The following is a 19614-nucleotide window of genomic DNA, read 5'->3' as shown; positions in this document are numbered from 1 at the left end:
GGGAGAAGAGAGGACTTTTCTGGGGATTTGTCCACCCTCATTGTGGGGTTGTGCATGTCTGTAATATCTCTCAGAGTTCCTGAGGGAAATACGAGACAAACTCCAGCAGACAACTTGAGGAGAGTTTAATAACCGTGTTGGCAGATGTAGACAAGTCATAAGGAAGAGAACATGAGGATTAGTGTGGTACTCTAGAATGGAGTGCCACTCTTACTAACCCCTGCCTGAGGAAGTGAGACAGGGAACTGGCTACTGGAATCTGAAAATAAACATTGTTGTCTGAAGTGGGATGCCTGGCAGGAACTCTGATCTTTGGTGGAAGACAGACCACGGTAAATCTGCAGGATCGGAGCTGGGAGGATAAATGCCTAACCTTACTTCATTCCTTTCTTCTGGTCCCTTACGGGTTCTCCCCATTGGCTGAACCCAATCAGAAGCCATCAGTAAGGTCAACACAGGTTGGCCTCCCAGGGCTCAGAGAAGGGAGGAGAATAGATCTGGAAAGGCAAACAAAAGATATCCATCACACTAGCTTATCCCCAGGCCCAGATTTCTGCATTTCCCATTACTACAGCCTGCTCAAGGGATTCTGCTGAAACTCATCAGCCATGCTGGGTTACAAAAGGATATAGAATACAATAGCCAGGGGATGAATGAGTTGACGTTTCAAGACAGTCTTAGTTAGATGGAAGAGTTTTGAAGCATAGATTTTCATCATCTAGACCCTTTTCACCTCCCTGAAACTCCCCCCAGAGGTAATGGCCATGGCATGTAGGGAGCCAGCTGTCCCTTTAATATACCTGTCTTTTAAAACCTCAGCCATGTGGAAAATGTTCATGTCACATTAGAATTGCCCAAGAATGATCAGAGGGCAGCCAGAAGAAACTGCCGAAGCACTTTGGCTTTTCTCAAGGGAAAAGATTGTTTCGAAATCTCTTTTGTTTTGAAGAGATTGTCAATTCTATTGTGGAAAATTCAGGAAATTCAGAAAAGTATAAAGGACAGAATAAAGATCACCCTTAATACCATTTCCCATTTTTCCCCACATTTCCCTGTATAGCATACTTGCAAACTTGGAATTATTTTTTAATGGGCGGTTTTAAGTACTGCTTTTTGCATTACTATGGCTGAATTTTTTTAAGTTTTTATTGATTTATTGTGAGGGAGAGAGAGAGAGAGCACCTAAGCAGGGGAGGGTGAGAAATAAGGAGAGACAGAATTCCAAGCAGGCTCCGCACCATCAGCACAGAGCCCCTATACCAGTCTTGAACTCATGAAACGTGAGATCATGATCTGAACTGAGATCAAGAGTCCGATGCTTAACCTACTGTACCACCCAGGTGCCCCATGAATTTTTTTTTTAAGAGGATATGGGAGTATGCCTTAGTCAGCTTTTGCTACATAACAAACCACTCTACACTTAGTGGCTTAAAAAGACAACCATGTATTCGCTCACAGTTCTGGGTCAGCATTTGAGCTGCCCTCTGCTGGAACAGCTTGTCTCTGCTCCATGTGGCATCAGCTGAGCTCACTCTTGCTTCTGTGGCCAGCCTGCTGCTGATGTCCTCACTCCTTCGACCGGCACTCGCCATGTGTCCTGCATCTCCCAGCAGACTATCACAGGCTTATTTCCATGGTGTCTATGACAAGGTTCCCAGCAGGAGCAAGGGAGGCAAGCCTCAGTGCACACTTTTGAACCCTCTGCTTGTATCTTGTTTGCTAATGTCCCTATGGGCAAAATAAGTCACACAGTCAAGCCTAGATGCATGGGATAGGGAAGGAGACTTTACCTGTTGATGAGAGAAGATGCAGAGTCACATTGCAAAGGGATGTGGGTCCAAGGAGAAGAAAGGTATGTGGCCATGTTGCACATTCTCCCAGACAGGGTGCTATGGGAAATGGGTTGGAACCTTCCCCTGGCCGGACTCAGGAAAGTACTTATGCGAGGTTCCATGACCTCAGAACACAATTTACAAAGCACTGAACTGGTCCACAGCTTGGCCCTCAGGACTGGTGCTTACAGAAAAAAAGAAAAAGAAAAAGCTGGGCCATTTCAAGCCAGGCTTTTGCCCCTTATTTCTGGAGACTGCTGACAAAGACTTCCTTGCTACAAGTACATGTCAGATGTCAAAATCAGACATGAGACTAAGATAATTCATTTAAATCAGCTTAAAGATCTCCCCTCCCCACAATGTACAAAAGGTTATTAAATCATTCGGTGTCATTCTTGAGGGTGGACCTATGCTTCAAACATGTCCTGCACTTCCATGTACCCAGCAAAGAGTTCCTGGGGGCTGGCACATGGTAAGTGCTTTTAGTCTTACTGGTTTGCTCGCTCCCTCCTTCCACAAATACTCACTGAATATCTGCTCTGTGCCAGGGGAGTTCTAGGTCCTACAGGTGAACAAAGCAAAACTGCTACTTTCATTAAGCTTATTTGGGACATGGGGGTAGGATAAATCCACAAATAAAATCATCTCCAGGCAGGCGGTGATAAGCACTAAGTTTTCGATAATTAATTTAAGCAGAGTAAGGATATGGTAGAAAGTGATAAAAGTGTGGGGTCATAGAAGTCCCCCTGAAGAGATGATGCTACAGCAGAGACTGAGGGAGTAGGTACAATGGCTGTCAGGGTGACAGTGTTCCAGAAAAGGCAACAAGCAGCATGTGGAGTGGATCCTGTGGCTCTTGGCCATGTTGCCCAGAGTGTGCTCATTCACACCTCAGGACAACATACACACCATATTGACTCTAGTGGGCTTCTTCAGTTTCCGTAGAGAAAGGAATTTTTTTTTTTTTTTAAGAATGAGAGCCAAGGGGTACCTGGGTGGCTCACTTGGTTGAGCATCTGACTTTTTATTTTGGCTCAGGTCATGATCTCATGAGTTCAGGGGATTGGGCCCCACATAGGGCTCTGTGCTGACAGCACAGAGCCTATTGGGATTCTCTCTTTCCCTCTCTCTGCCTCTGTCCCACTTGCGCTGTCTCTTCCTTTCTCTCTGTCCCTTCCCGGCTTGCTCATGTGCACTCTTTCTCTCAAAATAAATAAATAAATTACTAAAAAAATTTGAAAAAAGAGTAAGAATCAGGATAGAGTGTGGCTACTTCAAGAAAATTTTGTACTAATTTGTTTCGTACTCATTTATTAGAGCATGAAGTTTTGCAGTGGAGAAAACATTCTCATTTACTTATTGTTGTTGTAACAAATCACTCCAATGCTTAGGGTCTTGAAAGTCACTTCAGTGTTTTTACATGGCTCTGGCGGTTGGCTGGGCTCTACTAGCCAGAACTGCTCTGATTCGTGGTGAGACACTGCATCTAGAAGTCTTCCTCACTTACATGTCAGGTAGTCAGGGCTGGCTGGTGGCTGGGCACTCAGCTGAGCCATCAACTGGAACACCTACAATGTGACCTCTCTGGGTGGCCTTCCCCACAGCATGGAGGCTGGACTCCAAAAAACCAAGATGGAAGCACGTGGAATTTTTATGACCCAGCCTCAAAGTCCCCGAAGGCCATTTCTCCTGCAGCTACAGGCCTTCCAGCTCAGGAGGAGGGAATGTAAAGCCCTCTCCAGTGGGAGGAGGATCGAGTTATATGGTCAGAAGAGCTCATGGGCTGGGGGATATTATTGTTGGCTTTTTCTGGAAAGCATTGTCATGTAAGCTGTATACTGAGTTTTCTTCTTGGTGGGAGATGTGCAGCATCATTAACCCTTAGAGAAGTACAAATTAAAACTAGGATATGCCACTTAATACCTAGAGGACTGGCTAAGATGAAAAATAGTGATAATACCACTTATGGGAATGTGAAATAGTAGACACTCTGGAAAACAGTTCCTTTCAAAACTAAAAATGGACTTTCCATGCAATTGCATTCTTAGGCATATATTCCAGAAAAAAAAAATGGAAACTTATTTTCACACAGAAATTTCCACACAAACGTTTATAGCAGTTTTATTTATAAAAACCCAGAACTAGAAACAACCCAAGTGTCCTTCACAGAGTGAATGGTCAAACAGATGGTGATTTGTCTATACCATGGAATACCACTCAGCAAAAAGAAACAGGAATGAATGAGTGATACATGTAAGAGCTTGGATGAACCTCAAGGAAATTGTGCTAAGTGGGGGGAAAAGCCAATCTCAAAAAGATACATGCTGCATAATTCCATGTATATTACATTTGTGAAATAACATAATTATAGAGATGCACAACAGCGTAGTGGTTGCAGGGGTGAGGGACTGCAGGGCGATTGTAAAGGGGCAGCACAAGGAGTCTTATGGTGACAGTAGAGTTGGGTACCTTGAGTGTGGGGGTTGTTACTCAAGCCTACAATATGATTCAGTTGCAAAGTATTTACACACACTCACACACTACATACATAAATGAGTTCATGTACAAATGATTATATCCTAGCAAGCTCTATGGACTGTACCAACACCACTTTCTTTGTGTTGATATTATACTACAGTTGTATAAGATGCCAGCAGGAGGGAAGACTGTGTGCACATTTCTTTGCAGCTTCTTATGAATCTAGAATTATTTCAAAATAAAAAATCTAGAAGAGACAGTGAATTGCTCAGGTTTCTTTTAAAAGGATAAATCCTTTCTGGCCTCTTCCAAGACTAGAAGGGGATGATTTGCTATCAAAGTTAAACCGTTCGCTGTTTTTCTGTTGCAGAAATAATGTCTAGTGAGTCACTAATTCACATTTAGCGGGGGAAGAGGGGGGTGGTATTTGGTGTTTGAAAAGGAAAATGAATAGAGCAGTTGCAAGAATTACATGAAGTAATCTGTGTAAAACCGGTCAAAGAAAACCAGGTACAAGGTAGATGCTCAGAGAGGATGATACCCCCTTTTTAATTAAATTCATCTATGATCTTTCTTTGGCCCAAGACTTACATTTGAGAGATGATACTTAGGAGCCACTACACACTGAATGATTTAACTTTTACCAAATTCATTGGCTAGAATGGCATTCAAACCCATGATCTATTAAGCCAAGTGCCTATATTGAAAAGGGACATACACGGTGATTTTTATGGCCCTCTTTTTTTTAACTAAAATTTGATTGCCACAATTCACGAACCAGGACATTTCACATAAAATTTCAGATTCCTGTCTTCCTTTAAAAAATCTAAGTATCTTTGGGGTACCTGGGTGGCTCAGTCAGTTGGGCGACCGACTTCGGCCCAGGTCATGATCTCACGGTTCGTGGGTTCGAGCCCTGTGTTGGGCTCTGTGCTGACAGCTAAGAGCCTGGAGCCTGCTTTGAATTCTGTGTCTCCCTCTCTCTCTGCCCCTTCCCCACTCATGCTCTGTCTCTCTCTGTCTCTCAAAAATAAACACTGAAAAAAAAATTTTAATAAAAAATAAAAAAATAAAAAAATAAAAAATCTAAGTATCTGGGGTACCTGGGTGGCTCAGTCGGTTAAGCATCCAACTCTTGATTTTGGCTCAGATCCTGAGCTCACAGTTGATGGGATCGAGCCCCCAGTTGAGCTGTGTGCTGACAGCATAAAGTCTGCTTGGGATTCTCTCTCTCTCCCTCTCTCTGCCCTCCCCTGCTCTCATGCACTCTCTCTTTCAAAATAAATAAACATTTGAAAAAATCTAAGTATCTGACAACAGTTTGCCTGAATTCACACATGGCAGTAATGGCGGTGGTGTGATGAGGGTGAATAGCGCCTTGGAGAATGCTGTTGGTGCCACACCCATACCTTCACCAGACTCCGTCTTTCAGTACTCACTAGTTCTACCTCCCAGTGCCACCACTGGCATCCCTTTTTCTGGGGACTTTCTCCAGCTACTGCAGTCTGTTCTCCCAGTACACAGAAGGCTAGAAATTCCAGAGAATTAACATTCATGTTCCCTAGGAGCAGCCCAGGATTAAGTGATGGGAGTTGCTGTAGAAATACCCAGCTCTCTTGTCCTTGTGTGGACTAGCTCTGAGGCACTGTTCTGTGGTCTCCCAGACTTCCTCATCAGGAATGAGCTCTAGTTCCCACAGTGGTAACTAACCTTTGACTGACTGCCTTCCCTTCCCTGCTATATATCTCCGTTTCACTACCAGTGTTTCCTATGTCTCCCCAATAAATGACTTGCACTGAATCCTTGTCTCACAATGTGCTCAGAGGGGGCAAGGGCTGAACTAATCCAACCTCCAGAGATAATGTAATGTGTTTGTACCCTCTCTTTCACAGGATTTAAAATGAGGGTAAAGGGTAGAAAAGTGGCCATAGATGTCAACAAGGGCCTGTGACTATTCCACACCCCCTGTACTATGCCCTGACAATCATCTGGAAGTCAGTGTCTCTTCACCAAAGGCATGTACCCCTAGTTTTCCGTGGTCTCCACCCAACCCATTAAATTCATTGATAATTTGCCTGGCCCCCTTAGGCATTTGAGTGTTTTTGTCTCTCAAATAACTGGAATTTTAACAATTAGAAGACCTGAAGATTATCTCCAAGAAGTTCTTTCTAAATGAAGAAAGATGGGAACATGTTCCATACTTTGCATAAATCCATTCATTTCCCATAGTCTCTGAGATATACCCAGGCTCTGTGTGCTCTCTCTCCCCTGCTACTCCACAGAGGTGGCTTTTCCTACATAGGAAACACAGCCTGACAAGTCAGGAGACTGGATCTGAGTCCTCCTCTAATACCATTGTACAGTCTTGGGCAAGCTCCCACCCTGTCCCACTTAGTCAAATGGCAGAGGAGCCGACTGAGGCCACTATACTGGTCCACCTTAGCTGCTGTGATGGCCTCCCTCTCCTCTCTGGTTGAGGAGTTGAAGAAGCTGGAGACACCTTCATCCATCTGGCCCCTTCTGTTACCCTTCTCTGTTCCTTTGTCCCTGGGCCATTGTTCTTAAAACAGAAGTTCTCAAACCTTTCAAACCTTAGTGAGCTTAAAACCTTGGCCAAAAACCAAATTCTTGGGTCCCCACCCCAGAGATTCTGATTCAGCCAGACTGGATGATACCCAAGAACCTGCATCTCTCCCAAGTTCCCACGGGATGTTGATGCTACACGTTTTGAGTACCATTGCCTTATAGGAAGAACCCAGGAACCAGGCACAAAAAGCATCCATCTGTTTGCCTTAGCAAAACCTAGAGCAGATGCATGAATTCTTTAGAGTGTATGCAGTTTACAAAATGAGGGTTTTACCTTCTCTTTTAAACCTGTAGCTATCTTGTAGATAGACTCTCCCCCCAGCCACCACCCATGTTTTTATGTGGCCCCTGATTCCTAGGCAGGGCACACTGAGATGAACAAGATGTCAGCTTTAAAGAGCAGCTTTGAGCTCTGACCTCTGGTTTCTTGTCTGGCCCGTGGGGAACAGGCTGCATCTCCTCCTTTTTTTTAGGGGTTGGCCATGTTCTAGCTACAAGTCTCTTAGCCTAACTGCATTAGTGAGACAGAGTGTTTCCTAATACACCATGCTGTACAGTTCTATCTCAAATAAGGCTCAGCTTAGAGTCTGTGTGATTTTCTTTGAAGATCTCCCTACAGTACTTTATTATACTTATTACTTAAGTTCCCATTATCTACTTTCAGATTTATTTGGAAGAGTGTTGTGTGCAATTATGTTCTTTTAGAGAATTGTCTCTTTTATGTCCTTGGATGAGTAAAAAAAAAAATCATGTAAAAGCAGTTGCACTTCTACAACAGAGGAACAGGCCTAGCTTCCTAGTGTTGAGTTTCAGTTTCTCACCTTACATATTGCCGAGATAATTATTAGTCTGGCAGGTTTGGGGTGTTTTTTTTTTATGTCTAGAAGAAGAAAGCCACATTAGAGGTATTAAAAGCTGCCAATACCAAAATGCTGATACATTCACCTCCTTAATTCATATTTTTTAAAATCTACAGGCAAAAAATATGCTTTGGCAAAATTGTTCCCCCTCCACTGTCTGTATAGTAGGATTGCAAATTTATTCACACCAAAGCTTTGGAAATAACCACACATGCATGCGCCATCAATTATAGATTCTCTGCTGCTTTTTTTTTTTTTAAATGTTTATTTATTTTTGAGAGAGAGAATCCCAAGCAGGCTCTGCACTGTCAGGGCAGAGCCTGACACAGGGCTCAATCCCATGAACCGTGAGATCATGACCTAAGCCAAGATCAAGAGTCAGAGACTTAACCAACTGAGCCACGCAGGTGCCCCTAATTTCTCTGCTTCTTAAACCTGATCTGCACTTCTTCACAAAGCTCCACTGATGAAAAGAAAAGAAAAGAAAAGAAAAGAAAAGAAAAGAAAAGAAAAGAAAAGAAAAGAAAGGAAAAGAAAAAAAAAGAAAAGAAAAGAAAAGAAAAGAAAAGAAAAGAAAAGAAAAGAAAAGAAATTTAAACATTGTCTGTCAAAGTTCAACCACATTATTATAAGCTTCAGCTGATACCTTAGAACCTCAGTCTTTCAGATTTGGCCACCATCTACTCCATATTACCACTTCCTACCACCCTCTTTCTCAAAGGGTCTGGGAGAATAAGGGACAAATGTGGCTTATGGGAATTCAAAGTAAAGGATATTAGACCCATTTTGTTCCGTTCTGGTCCCTGCCTTGGCATAACTGGCTTCTTCTACCAAGACTGGTGACTACTGATGATTAACAGGTCACACAGCTACTGGACTTTTCAGGAAGGTGTCTTCTGCAGCATTTCACAAATCTAGCCTCTTTCTTCAAGTCTTGAAAGCCATCCTGAAGCTCCTCATGTCAACCACTTCCTCATTCCCTCACTGAGATCTGCAGGAGCTCTGGGCCCCTGCACAGTAGACCAAGACCATGGAAGCCAGAAGCGTTGCCTCAGGTTCTCTGCCATCCACTCTGTTGTGCCATCTCTCCACGGGGGCCACATTGAGCAGAGCCAAGGTTGATGTTCAGCCAGTATTCACTACTATGTCTATACCCATATTAAAATATTGCAGTATTTTCATGCTTGTTAGTTAATAGCCACTGTTTCAAGTCATTGGAGTATCCCCCATTATGACAGCCCTTTACTGGGAAGCCCCTGCCTTATTAAAGATAGTAAAACCCCAGGAAAACTCCAGGACACAGCTCAACTTTATGTCTGGATTCCAATTGATCTAGATGATTCTGGTTATTAAATATTTTGAATACTACCTCTGAACACAGATACATGTGGCTTCTCCTCTCCCTTGCTTGTTTGGTGGTGTATGCTACTTAGATATTTCTGAAGGCCACCACCATCTGCTTGGGTGATGGAAGTGATATATAATAAATTGGGACCTGCCATAATCAAATCACTGCTCTTTGCCTTCTTCTGCAAATAATCCCAGGCTAAAAAAGGATTGGACTATAGGATTTTCACTTCTCTGAATTGTAGATTCCTTTTACAATAGGGCAGCAAGGATTATGGACCAGCTACTATGGCCACAGCTCTCTCTTTATACTACATGGGAAGTCTATGATCTGACTCATCTGGGTTTGATGCTTGATATGCCAAAGCAGTGGAGAAAAATCATCTCTCCATTAAACCAGCTTTCTATAGCATTCCATCTGAAGCATTTCAATCTCTTCCCACCCCAAACCACACCAACACTAACCTTGGCCTGATTAGAGAGGAGATCATGAACAAGGAAATAGAAAAAGACCCCAATAATTTCTGAAACATTATTCCCACTTCATCTGTGTTCCAACTTTGATTCTAGTAACAGCTGTCTTCAGTAAGTCAATAGTGGTTTCAGAAAGAGTAGCAATGTGTCCTCTACCACATGATCTGCTATCATATATGTATGTGTCATTATAAAATAAATCAATCTAATAACATGTGTTTTTGGTTACCTACTGTTTTCCCAGCTTTTAAGGAACACAGTGAGGCTTCACAATTAAGAGGTAGAACCGTTGCCTCTGAGGACTGTCATCTCTAGTTGGAGGGACAAAATCAGCATCAGAAAATAGTTCAAGATTGAGTGAGTGCTAAATTCTCTCACATCTGGAAAGGAGAGAGATCAATATGGGCTCTTGAGAAAAAATCTGGAGGAAGTGAGAAGTGACCAGGGCCTTGAAATATGCTTAAAAATTGAATATACTTACCCACTAAGATTAGGAAGTAGGCAGAGATGTTCCCCTTCACCTCTCCTTTTCAACATCATACTAGATGTACTAGCATATGCAGTAATTCAAAAAAAAAAAAAAAAAGAACAATAAAAGTTATACATACTGGGAAGAAAGAAATAAAACTGTCTTTCTTCATAGATGACATGATCATCTATGTATAAAATCCAAAAGAATTGACAAGAAAAACTAAAACTATTACAAGGTTGCAGGATGTATGGTTTTAAACAGAATTACATCATTTTGCTATATGCTAGTAATGAACAAGTGGAATTGGAAATTAACACAGTGCCATTTACACTAACACCCTAAGATTAAACATTTAGGTATAAGTCTAACAAAATGTATACTCAATTTATATGAGGGAATCTACGAAAACAGTGACAAATGAAATCAAAGGACTAAATAAATGTAGAGATATTCCATGTTCATGGATAGAAAGACTCAGTATTGCCAAAATGTCATTTCTTCCCAACTGAATCTATAGATTCAATGCAATCCCAGTCAAAATCCAAGCATTTATTTTGTAGATATTGACAAGCTGATTCTAAAGTGTGTGTGAAGAGGCAAAATACCATCACACTAGCCAACGCTTATTAAAGAAGAAGAGCAAAGTCATGCCAGACTACCACTGCCTTACTTTAAGCCTTACTAGAAAGCTCTAGTCATTGAGACAGTGTTATTGGCAAAAGAATAGACAAATGGGCCAGTGGAACCAAATAGCCCAGAAATAGACCCACATAGAGTCAGCTGATCTTTGACAAGGGAACAAAAGCAATACAATGGACCAAAGATGGTCTTTTCAACAAATGGTACTGGAACAACTGGACATCCACAAGAAAAAAACTCTAGGCACAGACCTTATACCTTGCATATAACTCCATGTGGAAACATATATTCGATGGAAATCTAGGTTTAGAAGGGAGGAGAAAGAGATCTTAATTAAGCATGGGAGGAAGAAAAGTACCCAGCAAGAGCATATACAGAGAGAAGAGGTGAGGGTTAAGACCTGAACCCTAGGAAGCCCAGTCTTTAAGGCATAGGCAGCAGAGAGACAGCCAGAGAAAAGGGCTGAAACAATTCAGGGAGTTCTAAAGAGAATTAAGGGAGAATTTGTGCCATAGAGACTATACCTTTAATCTATGAGAATTTTTATTTTAAATGCCCATTCTGAACCATTGTTTTCTTTGCGTGTATTCTGTCATCACCAGTAGCCCTAAGTGGCAGTCCTCTTCAGTGAGGCCATCTGAAGTTCAGATCAAGTCATCATGAGCAGGAATCATGGCCCCCACAAATGAACTGAATCCTGGTTCTCTGAAGTATACACACCTGCAGGGTGCCTAATGGTCCAGTATGTTCTTAAGAGTAATCTTGAAAGCTCTGTGCAAGAGTTCTCAGGGCTTTTTTTAATGACATCTAAGGTAAATAATATATATATATATATATATATGTTGGTTGGGTCATTAGGATGACCACCTTAAAGCCTTAGTACAAGTGCTAACATCCAGTTTCTATACCCATATTTCTACCTACACTGATGTTCACATTGGCAAATTCAATTTGTGATGAGAAAAAGAGGAAAACAAAAACAAGAGCCAATATTCAGCATTCTATAGAAATGGGCCTTGCATTAATTCAAATATAGAAATGGGGTTGACGATTTTAATCATCTCATGGTACTTGGAAATCTAAATATGTTCAATGCAAAACAACCTAAATTCCAGCAGTTTGTACAAAACTCACGTGAAGAATAGCAATTCACTTACACTAAGCCATCATCTGTATATTAAGTATTAGAGTTGTGGGTTTGAATTTTAACAAATGTGTTGTCTGGAGTGTAATTTGTAAATTTTTCTGGTTTCACATTTGCAAGTCAACCCTGGTGGAGCCATGAGAGGTTTTTCCATTAAAATGGATCAGGCCTTTTCAATAAAAGGGTCTGACCACCTCCCATATTTCCAAGGCCTGTTCATGAGACTATTTTCTTTTGAATTTGAAATTCTCTTTCTCCATCTGGAAACTGGTATTATTAGATTGTTACCTTGTTATATTCCTTTCCTTTTCAGATAAAGCTATCTGACTTTGGTTTCTGTGCTCAAGTTTCTAAAGAGGTGCCGAAGAGGAAATCACTGGTTGGCACTCCTTACTGGATGGCACCTGAGGTGATTTCTAGGCTACCTTATGGGACAGAGGTAAGGGGGTGACAGTCATTGTTTGGGAGTGGCAGGACAGCAGGCTTAGGGATTCAGTGGTTCTGGGAGAGTTATTGACCACAGATCAGGGTGATGACTTTGGACTCCACCTTTGACCCCGTTCACTAGACTTGTCACAGAGGAGGTTGTGGCAGGAAGGGGACTGGCTGTCATTGAGGAAATCACCACAACATTGACCCAGGGGCATTTATTGAGGTCCTAAGCAGACACTGAGTGTGGGGGAGGTAGATCACTCAAACTCCAATCGCATCCTCTGTGGCGGGCACACTCAAAGCAAGGCAGTACAACTTGAAAAGTAGCCAGAGATGCACAGATGAGCAGGTGTCATAGAGGGACAGAGAACAAATGTTTTCACAGAGAAAAAAAATTATGTATGAATATTATAACATTTTAAAATACGGCACAATTTCTGTTTCCCTTGGAAAAGAAACAATTGCTCATGATCTATTAAGGGACAAGGTTTGGAAATGTGAAAATAAGGGGCCAGAAGGAGTGGAGGAAAAGCCTTCTAGGGAGGGAGTAGCATGAGTGAAGCTCTGAGACACACAAGTCTACACACAGGGCGGCAAGGAGTTCGTTCCAGCCAGGCACACAACATTTCCACACATTATGGTGCAGAAGGTGATTCTAAGAGAGGAGAAGCATGAAGAGGCAGCATGGACCAGTGAACTAAGGATATTGGCAGAAGTGAAGGCAGACTCTGCTCTCTTTCCTTGTTTGCTCGCCCTTCAATGAGTACTTGTTTTTATCACTGTGGTCCCAAGAGCATAAATTCTCAGTGAAGATTACAGCAAGGGTTATAACAGGAATGCAGCTAACTGATAAGAGGTATAATGAGGCTGTAACAGGGAAGTGGCTATAACTGGGAATTTATAGCACAGCGATGGCTTCTCGTTGTCCTGACTTCCCATTCTTTACTTGGAAAGAATTGCTTGTCATCCCTTCCTTTTCTTTTCTCCATTCCCTGAAAATGTTTTTACAAAGCAGAGTGTTGTGCATGCTGCTTCAAAATGACAAAATGCAAAGGAAATAACTCCAAAGTAGAGAAAGAAGAACTATTTTTAAAAATCCAATTAATAAAAGGATCAGCATATATCGTGTTGTGTAAAGTAGCTTTTTGCGGTTTGTTATGAATATGTCAGCTTCCCTTTTTTATGGTTTTAAATGCAACTTTCTTCTCTACATTCATAGTATAAAACTTTGGGTGTTTTCCTCATCTGTCCTGATAGGCCTGTAAACACCAAAGTTAACGGTAAAAAAAAAAAAAAAAAAAAAGTTCTGGACTCCTGAGCTCCAGAATGTTAACATATTCATGTGTACCTAAATGACAGAATCTTCACTGAAGTCACATTTAGAAAGAAATGAAGACCATTAGCAAAAACTTTATAACTCAACAGTTCAGTTTATAAATCTGTGTTGTAAATTTTGAGAGTTTGCAAATACCACATTAATTTATAAATGGGTATGAATCTGTTGGGTCCCCTAGACACATCCAGAATTTCAGAATGTTCTCCTGGCCTGAGATAACCATTGGATTGTCCCTAACAGGTGGATATCTGGTCCCTTGGGATCATGGTGATAGAAATGATTGATGGCGAGCCCCCCTATTTCAATGAGCCCCCCCTCCAGGCAATGCGGAGGATTCGGGACAGTTTACCTCCAAGAGTGAAGGACCTACACAAGGTGAGAAACAGCATGTGTTGCTGAAGTTCAAAGTCATTCTTAGCTTCTCCATTCTCTCTGTAGTTTCAAAGACTTGCCTATCCTCCCCAGGAGTAGATCCTGGTTTATGGGCATGAACTTTGGAATTTGAATCATTTGGATTCAAATCTCTGCTCTTCCTGTTCACTCACTGGGCTAGGTACTTAGCCTCTCCATCTCTGAAGTCTATCTGTAAAATGGGATACAGTTGGCTCCTCTTTTGTAGGGTTGGCTAGAAGAGTAAATCGGGCACTCCACAAGAACTCCCTCTCCGAGCACCTGTGACATACTGGGGACTGTCCTAATTACTGGGGATATCGTAGCACAAGACCTCTGATTTCCTGAGTCTCATAGAGCTTGTGTTCTAGTTGGGGAGTCAGATGGTAAACTATAAACAAATGAAGGAACAAAATTCATTTCAGACAGTGGTATATGCTATCAAGCAAATAAAACACTGTAATACAGTGGAGTATGCAGGAGAGGGGATTCAGAGCTTGTTTAGGTTGAAGGGTGAAAGAATCCCTTTCTGAAGACAGATTAACTGAACTGGAATATGAATGGCAAGACGGAGCAAGATATGCAAAGATCTGGGAGAAAAATGTCTGAGGCAGAGGGAACAACAGGTGCAAAGGCCTTATGCCAAAATGGAAAGATTCTGTGGCTGACCAAAGTGAGCCAGAGAAAGGAGGAAGGCAAGATATGTCAGAGAGGTGGGCAGGGACTGGATCATACGGGCCATGAAGGGCATGGTTAAGGGACCAAGTAGGATCTTTCCTGTTTCCTAAGGATTGCCAGGTAGGGTCAAGCTCAGAAAAAAATGATGCTGAGTCAAAGAACCACCAGTCTGGGGCGCCTAGGTGGCTCAGTAGATTAAGCGCCTGACTTTGGCTCAAGTCATGATCTTGCAGTTCATGGGTTCAAACCCCGCATTCAACTCTGAGCTGATAGTGGGGATCATTTGGGATTCTTTCTCTCCCTACACTCTCTGCTCCTCCACCACTTACATTTTTTCTCTCTCAAAATAAATAAACTTTTTTAAAAAATAAAGAAAAAAATTACCACTCTGGTAGCTGCCGGTGCAGGTGGAGGGACAGGGCTTGCTGGGAGGGGCCATTCCCATGAGATGATATAACACTGACCCAGACACACACCTCCCCTGCCCTCTGCCTCATGGCACTAAGAGGAAGTAAGGCTGCCTTTTAGGGCAGTATTACCCTCTTCCCCCACACCGAAGTCTTAGAGAAGAGCTCCCAATAGAATCACCCCTATAGTTGTGTGAACTTGCAAAACAAACAAACAAGCAAAAAACAACCAGGAGACTGTTTGAATCTAACAGGAGGTTAAAACCTTGACCAAATTGGAATAAGTTTATACAATTAAAAATGGCTAAAATAGCATGATATCAAAAGAGTCCCACATCCAAAAAGAATGGTGTGATGTTCTTCAATGTCATGTAGAAGAGAAGCCTTAATCCTAATGGTCAAAGATTAGACACTGCCCAAGGTTGTTTTCCAAACTGATAAATAATATGTGGTACAATTTAACAGTGAGTGTTACACAGCATTCATGAAAAGGAGAAAGCTTTTACCATGCACATCAGGATGAATTCCACAGACGCAATGTTGAGTGAAAGAAGCCGGTGAAAGAGGAGACTTGATGGTATATGACTCCATTTCTATAAAGGACAAAAGAGGCAATGTTAATTCATGCTATTAGAAGTCAGGAGAGTGGTAATCCTTTGCAGGGAGATGGGTATTAACAGGAAGGGGGCCGGAGGTCAGCCCCTGGAGTGATAGAAATGGTCTGTATTTTGGTGGGGCTGGAGAGTAATTAGGTGTAAATATATAGAAAAATACTACTGTAAAACATGCACGTCATATTTATACATTTGTATGTAAGATATACTTCAAAAAGTGAATTATAATGAATTACAGAAAAACATGTTATCTGTGTCAGGTAACCCTACAGAAGCTTGTTTGTCTTCAAGAAGGGGGAGTCCACAAAGCCTAGATGGTTACAGTTAGAAAAATAAAACTATTCCATGTTTGTACCACATTTCATCATATGTGTGTGACCAGTCCTTATAAATAGTAAGCACTTCATAATGCTGTTATTTCTATTATTATTCGGTTTAGTCAGCAGATTGTCATTCTTTATTGCCATGTCATTTGCTCATATTATTTCAAACCTGAAGAAGGTAAAGAAAACATCTTATGTTAATAAAGGCAGTACCCGCTTTTTGCTTTCATAACTTCTATCTTCTTAAGCTGACTTTCTAGAATTCAATGTTGTTTGATAGAATGACTTAACTGGAAATTGGCTGGGAAACCACTCTAGGGGAACTAGTTGCATTTCTGTGTTAGTCCTCAGAATGGAATCTTGTGTTCTCACAGGTTTCTTCAGTGCTCCGGGGATTCCTAGACCTGATGCTGGTGAGGGAACCCTCACAAAGAGCCACAGCCCAGGAACTCCTTGGACATCCATTCTTGAAACTGGCAGGTCCGCCATCTTGCATCGTTCCCCTCATGAGACAATACAGACATCACTGAGCAAAGGATTCAGTGGAAGCGCTAGATGAGGACATAATTGTGGACTCGACCCAGCTGATTGGTGGGACAATGTGATGACAGGCAGGGTTCAACAGACCAGGGCATCTTCTTGTGTCTTAAATAGGCATCTCTCCACCGACAGCTGGCGTGATCATTTGGAACAAGGCTTTAATAAGTCATTATTATATTTTTCAGCCCTTCATCCAGCAAATCAGAAGGACTCAGTACAAACTCCGTTACGATATATCCTAGCCACATGCAGGGTAACGCATAGGATTTTCTATATTAAAAGAATACTTTTCTGGCAAAAAAAAAAAAAAAGAAAGAAAGAAAAAAAAGAAAGGAAAACAAAAAGCACTTTTTTCTTAATGGTAGCAGTGTAATGTATTTTGCAATGAATTTGTAATTTTTCTGTACGATAGTTTTGATAATTTATAGTACTTTGATGTCACGTAGCCATTGTATCAGTTGAAGTAATTGTTTACTAGCAAGAGTTTGAACAAAAGCCTTTCCTACTTTTTTATCCCTTTCAGAGAACCAACGATTCTTTAGGAACTTTGAATACTGAATGACTCTCAATCACCGTCAGCTTTAGTAGAATATCTTTCTTATCTTAACAAGTGTCTTACGTGATGGAGGAAGAATTAAGAGTGATGGTGATGGAGGCACACATTTCACTTATCCAACCAAAAATAATAAAATAAAATTTGAGCCACAATATGCCACCATGCTACTCCTTGGGATAAAGCTAAATATGGGGAAAAATCAAATTTTCCTTCAAGGCTATTAATCACAAGCCAGTATTTGCACAGCAGGGTGGTCCCCAGAGTGCCCTCTCTCAGATAGGTATGGCGTCCCCTTGTGGCCAAATTTCCCTCCATGGGAATAATTTCAGTGCTATGATCATTGGACTCAGTTCCCCAAATTGAATGTTTTAAGTAAGACTGTGAGAATTCCAGTCTCACCAAGGGAAAGGAGAGAGAACAGGGCAAGATGTTTGGGTTCGTTTGTCACTGTTTTTAAAACTCTGTATGCTAGCACACCAAACTCTTGTCTGTATTTACCTTTGTACCACAGTATTAATTGCTATTGTTCATGTGTTGTGCTGGAAGTTGAGGATGAATTAGGAAGGGGGTATCTTACCAGGTGTGCTCTGACTTCAGTTGTGACCATGTTATAATGTGTTTCCGACATAGGAGAGATGTACTGCTGACTAGATCTTCTTGAATGTTGATAACAATGAATGACGACTACAATACATTTTGTGTTGCTTGTTGGATGAATTTGCATGTTAACTGTAGGCCAATATAGATTTGCCTTTAAAAACTCTGGAAGAGCTACATAGTCATCATTAGTTTCTATTAATTATGCATCAGAAAAAAAAAGCCATTTGTTACCAAACTGGAAAACCAGAGGCTTTTCTTAATGACTTCACATACAGTAACAAAAAGGATTTGAAATGTATGAAAATGCTCTGGTTGCTCTAGGCATAATTAAGAATTTTTGTAATTAATAGGTTGCTAATTATTTATTATAGCTAAAAAAAGGGGGGGGAAGGCATAAAATGACCTCTACAGATTAGATTTTCAGTTTTTCCCCCAAACTGGAAATGTCTCACCCTAAATAGGATCTATAATTTTGTTTCATAAAACATAGCAAAGCAATGTTTTATGTAAAATATTAAAATATTGATATAAATATGTATGAATAAAAATCTAAATCCAGAAAATGGCCGTCCTAAAAGTTCATGGGACAGATTGTATTAATTTAACCAGGACTATGTAGAAGTAGAAAGAGAAAGAAAATCTTTTTTTAACCAGAACAAATATTAAAAACCATTGCAGAAAATAGTGGATTTTGGATTCCAAACATTTTCAACAGTGTAATGGAAATTTTTCTGTAATTTTCTTATCACTGGGTATTTTATAAATATTCATTGAGTTTACCAAAAGTTACTGTAGCTTAAAAGGTTTTGTGAGCACTAACTATTGGCAGAAACTGCACTTGCAAATAAAAATAAATGTTTGCCTTTTTCCCATCGTGTTATTAGAACATCCAGTGATTTCCCAAATTAGTTTTCTTGGGTAACCAAGAATGGTTTCTTTATGATCTTAAGGAATGTACATGAGTTAGTATAATGCTATATGTAACATCATGATGACATGAACCAAAGATAAATATTTCCATCCCCGGAGGTTACAGATGGTGTAAGACTGTGGTAAAGATACCGCAACTGAGAACAAAATTACTAAATTGTGGAAGGCCATGGGCAAGGAAAGCCAGGCTCATGGCTAAAGACCCTTACACCTTTTTCCTGTGTCAAAGATGCTGAACTGATCTGAAGGCTTTTACCAACAGAGACATAAAAAGGAGATTATTCTGGATCAGAGCAGGTATGTGGCTCTCTGGCAGCTGGAAAGAGAGTATTGGGTGCCTCTTCTTCTTTGGCAGACCAGAGAGACATTGACATTTATCCTGTGATGTTGAGAGGGACACTTGTATATAAAGAGCTTGTTTCTCACCTGGAAATTTCAGGTGGTGGAAACCCTCAGGAAATAGCCTGAGATAGCAGGATGAGAAAGGATGTAGTATATCATGTGCCAGGGAAGAGAAAGCTGGAAGCTTCCTCCCCCAGGCAGGAAGCCATTACAGAACATAGAAGAAGAGGTCCCTTTGTCTATGATAGATAATGGAGAGGGAACAGGGAACATATCAAACCATTAACCAAGTAATGAGATGCCTCCCTTGGAGAGTGCATTGGAGGCATGCACCATGGGGGAAATTAAAGGAAGATAAGGCTACTTTTCTGCAGGGTGAAGGGCTGAGGGTGGAGCTGAACCTTACTCTAAAATCTGCATACGGGACGCCTGGGTGGTTCAGTTGGTTAGGCAACCGACTTCGACTCAGGTCATGATCTCACAGTTTGTGAGTTCGAGCCCCGCGTCAGGTTCTGTGCTTACAGCTCAGAGCCTGGAGCCTGCTTTGGATTCTGTGTCTCTCCCTCTCTCTGTCCCCTCCCCTGCTCACACTCTGTGCCTCTCTGTCTCTCAATAATAAATAAACATTAAAAAA

The 19614-nt window shown here is 41.3% G+C and overlaps 1 protein-coding gene across 1 annotated transcript in view; it reads left to right on the top strand.

Moving 5' to 3' along the window:
• PAK5 (p21 (RAC1) activated kinase 5) overlaps positions 1-16840 on the top strand; it is a 101388-nt gene extending 84548 nt beyond the window's left edge. Inside the window, exons 6-8 of the mRNA XM_042930165.1 lie at positions 12146-12271; positions 13841-13975; positions 16387-16840. Of these exons, the coding sequence (XP_042786099.1) occupies positions 12146-12271; positions 13841-13975; positions 16387-16542 (417 nt within the window). The 3' untranslated portion in view covers positions 16543-16840. The remainder of the gene's footprint in view (positions 1-12145; positions 12272-13840; positions 13976-16386) is intronic.
• Positions 16841-19614: the final 2774 nt, after the last annotated feature.

This window comes from Panthera leo, chromosome A3 (assembly GCF_018350215.1).
Source record: "Panthera leo isolate Ple1 chromosome A3, P.leo_Ple1_pat1.1, whole genome shotgun sequence".
In the NCBI taxonomy this organism is placed as follows: domain Eukaryota; kingdom Metazoa; phylum Chordata; class Mammalia; order Carnivora; family Felidae; genus Panthera; species Panthera leo.
Note: the sequence above shows the minus strand (reverse complement) of the source record. Positions and strands in the feature narration are given on the sequence as shown.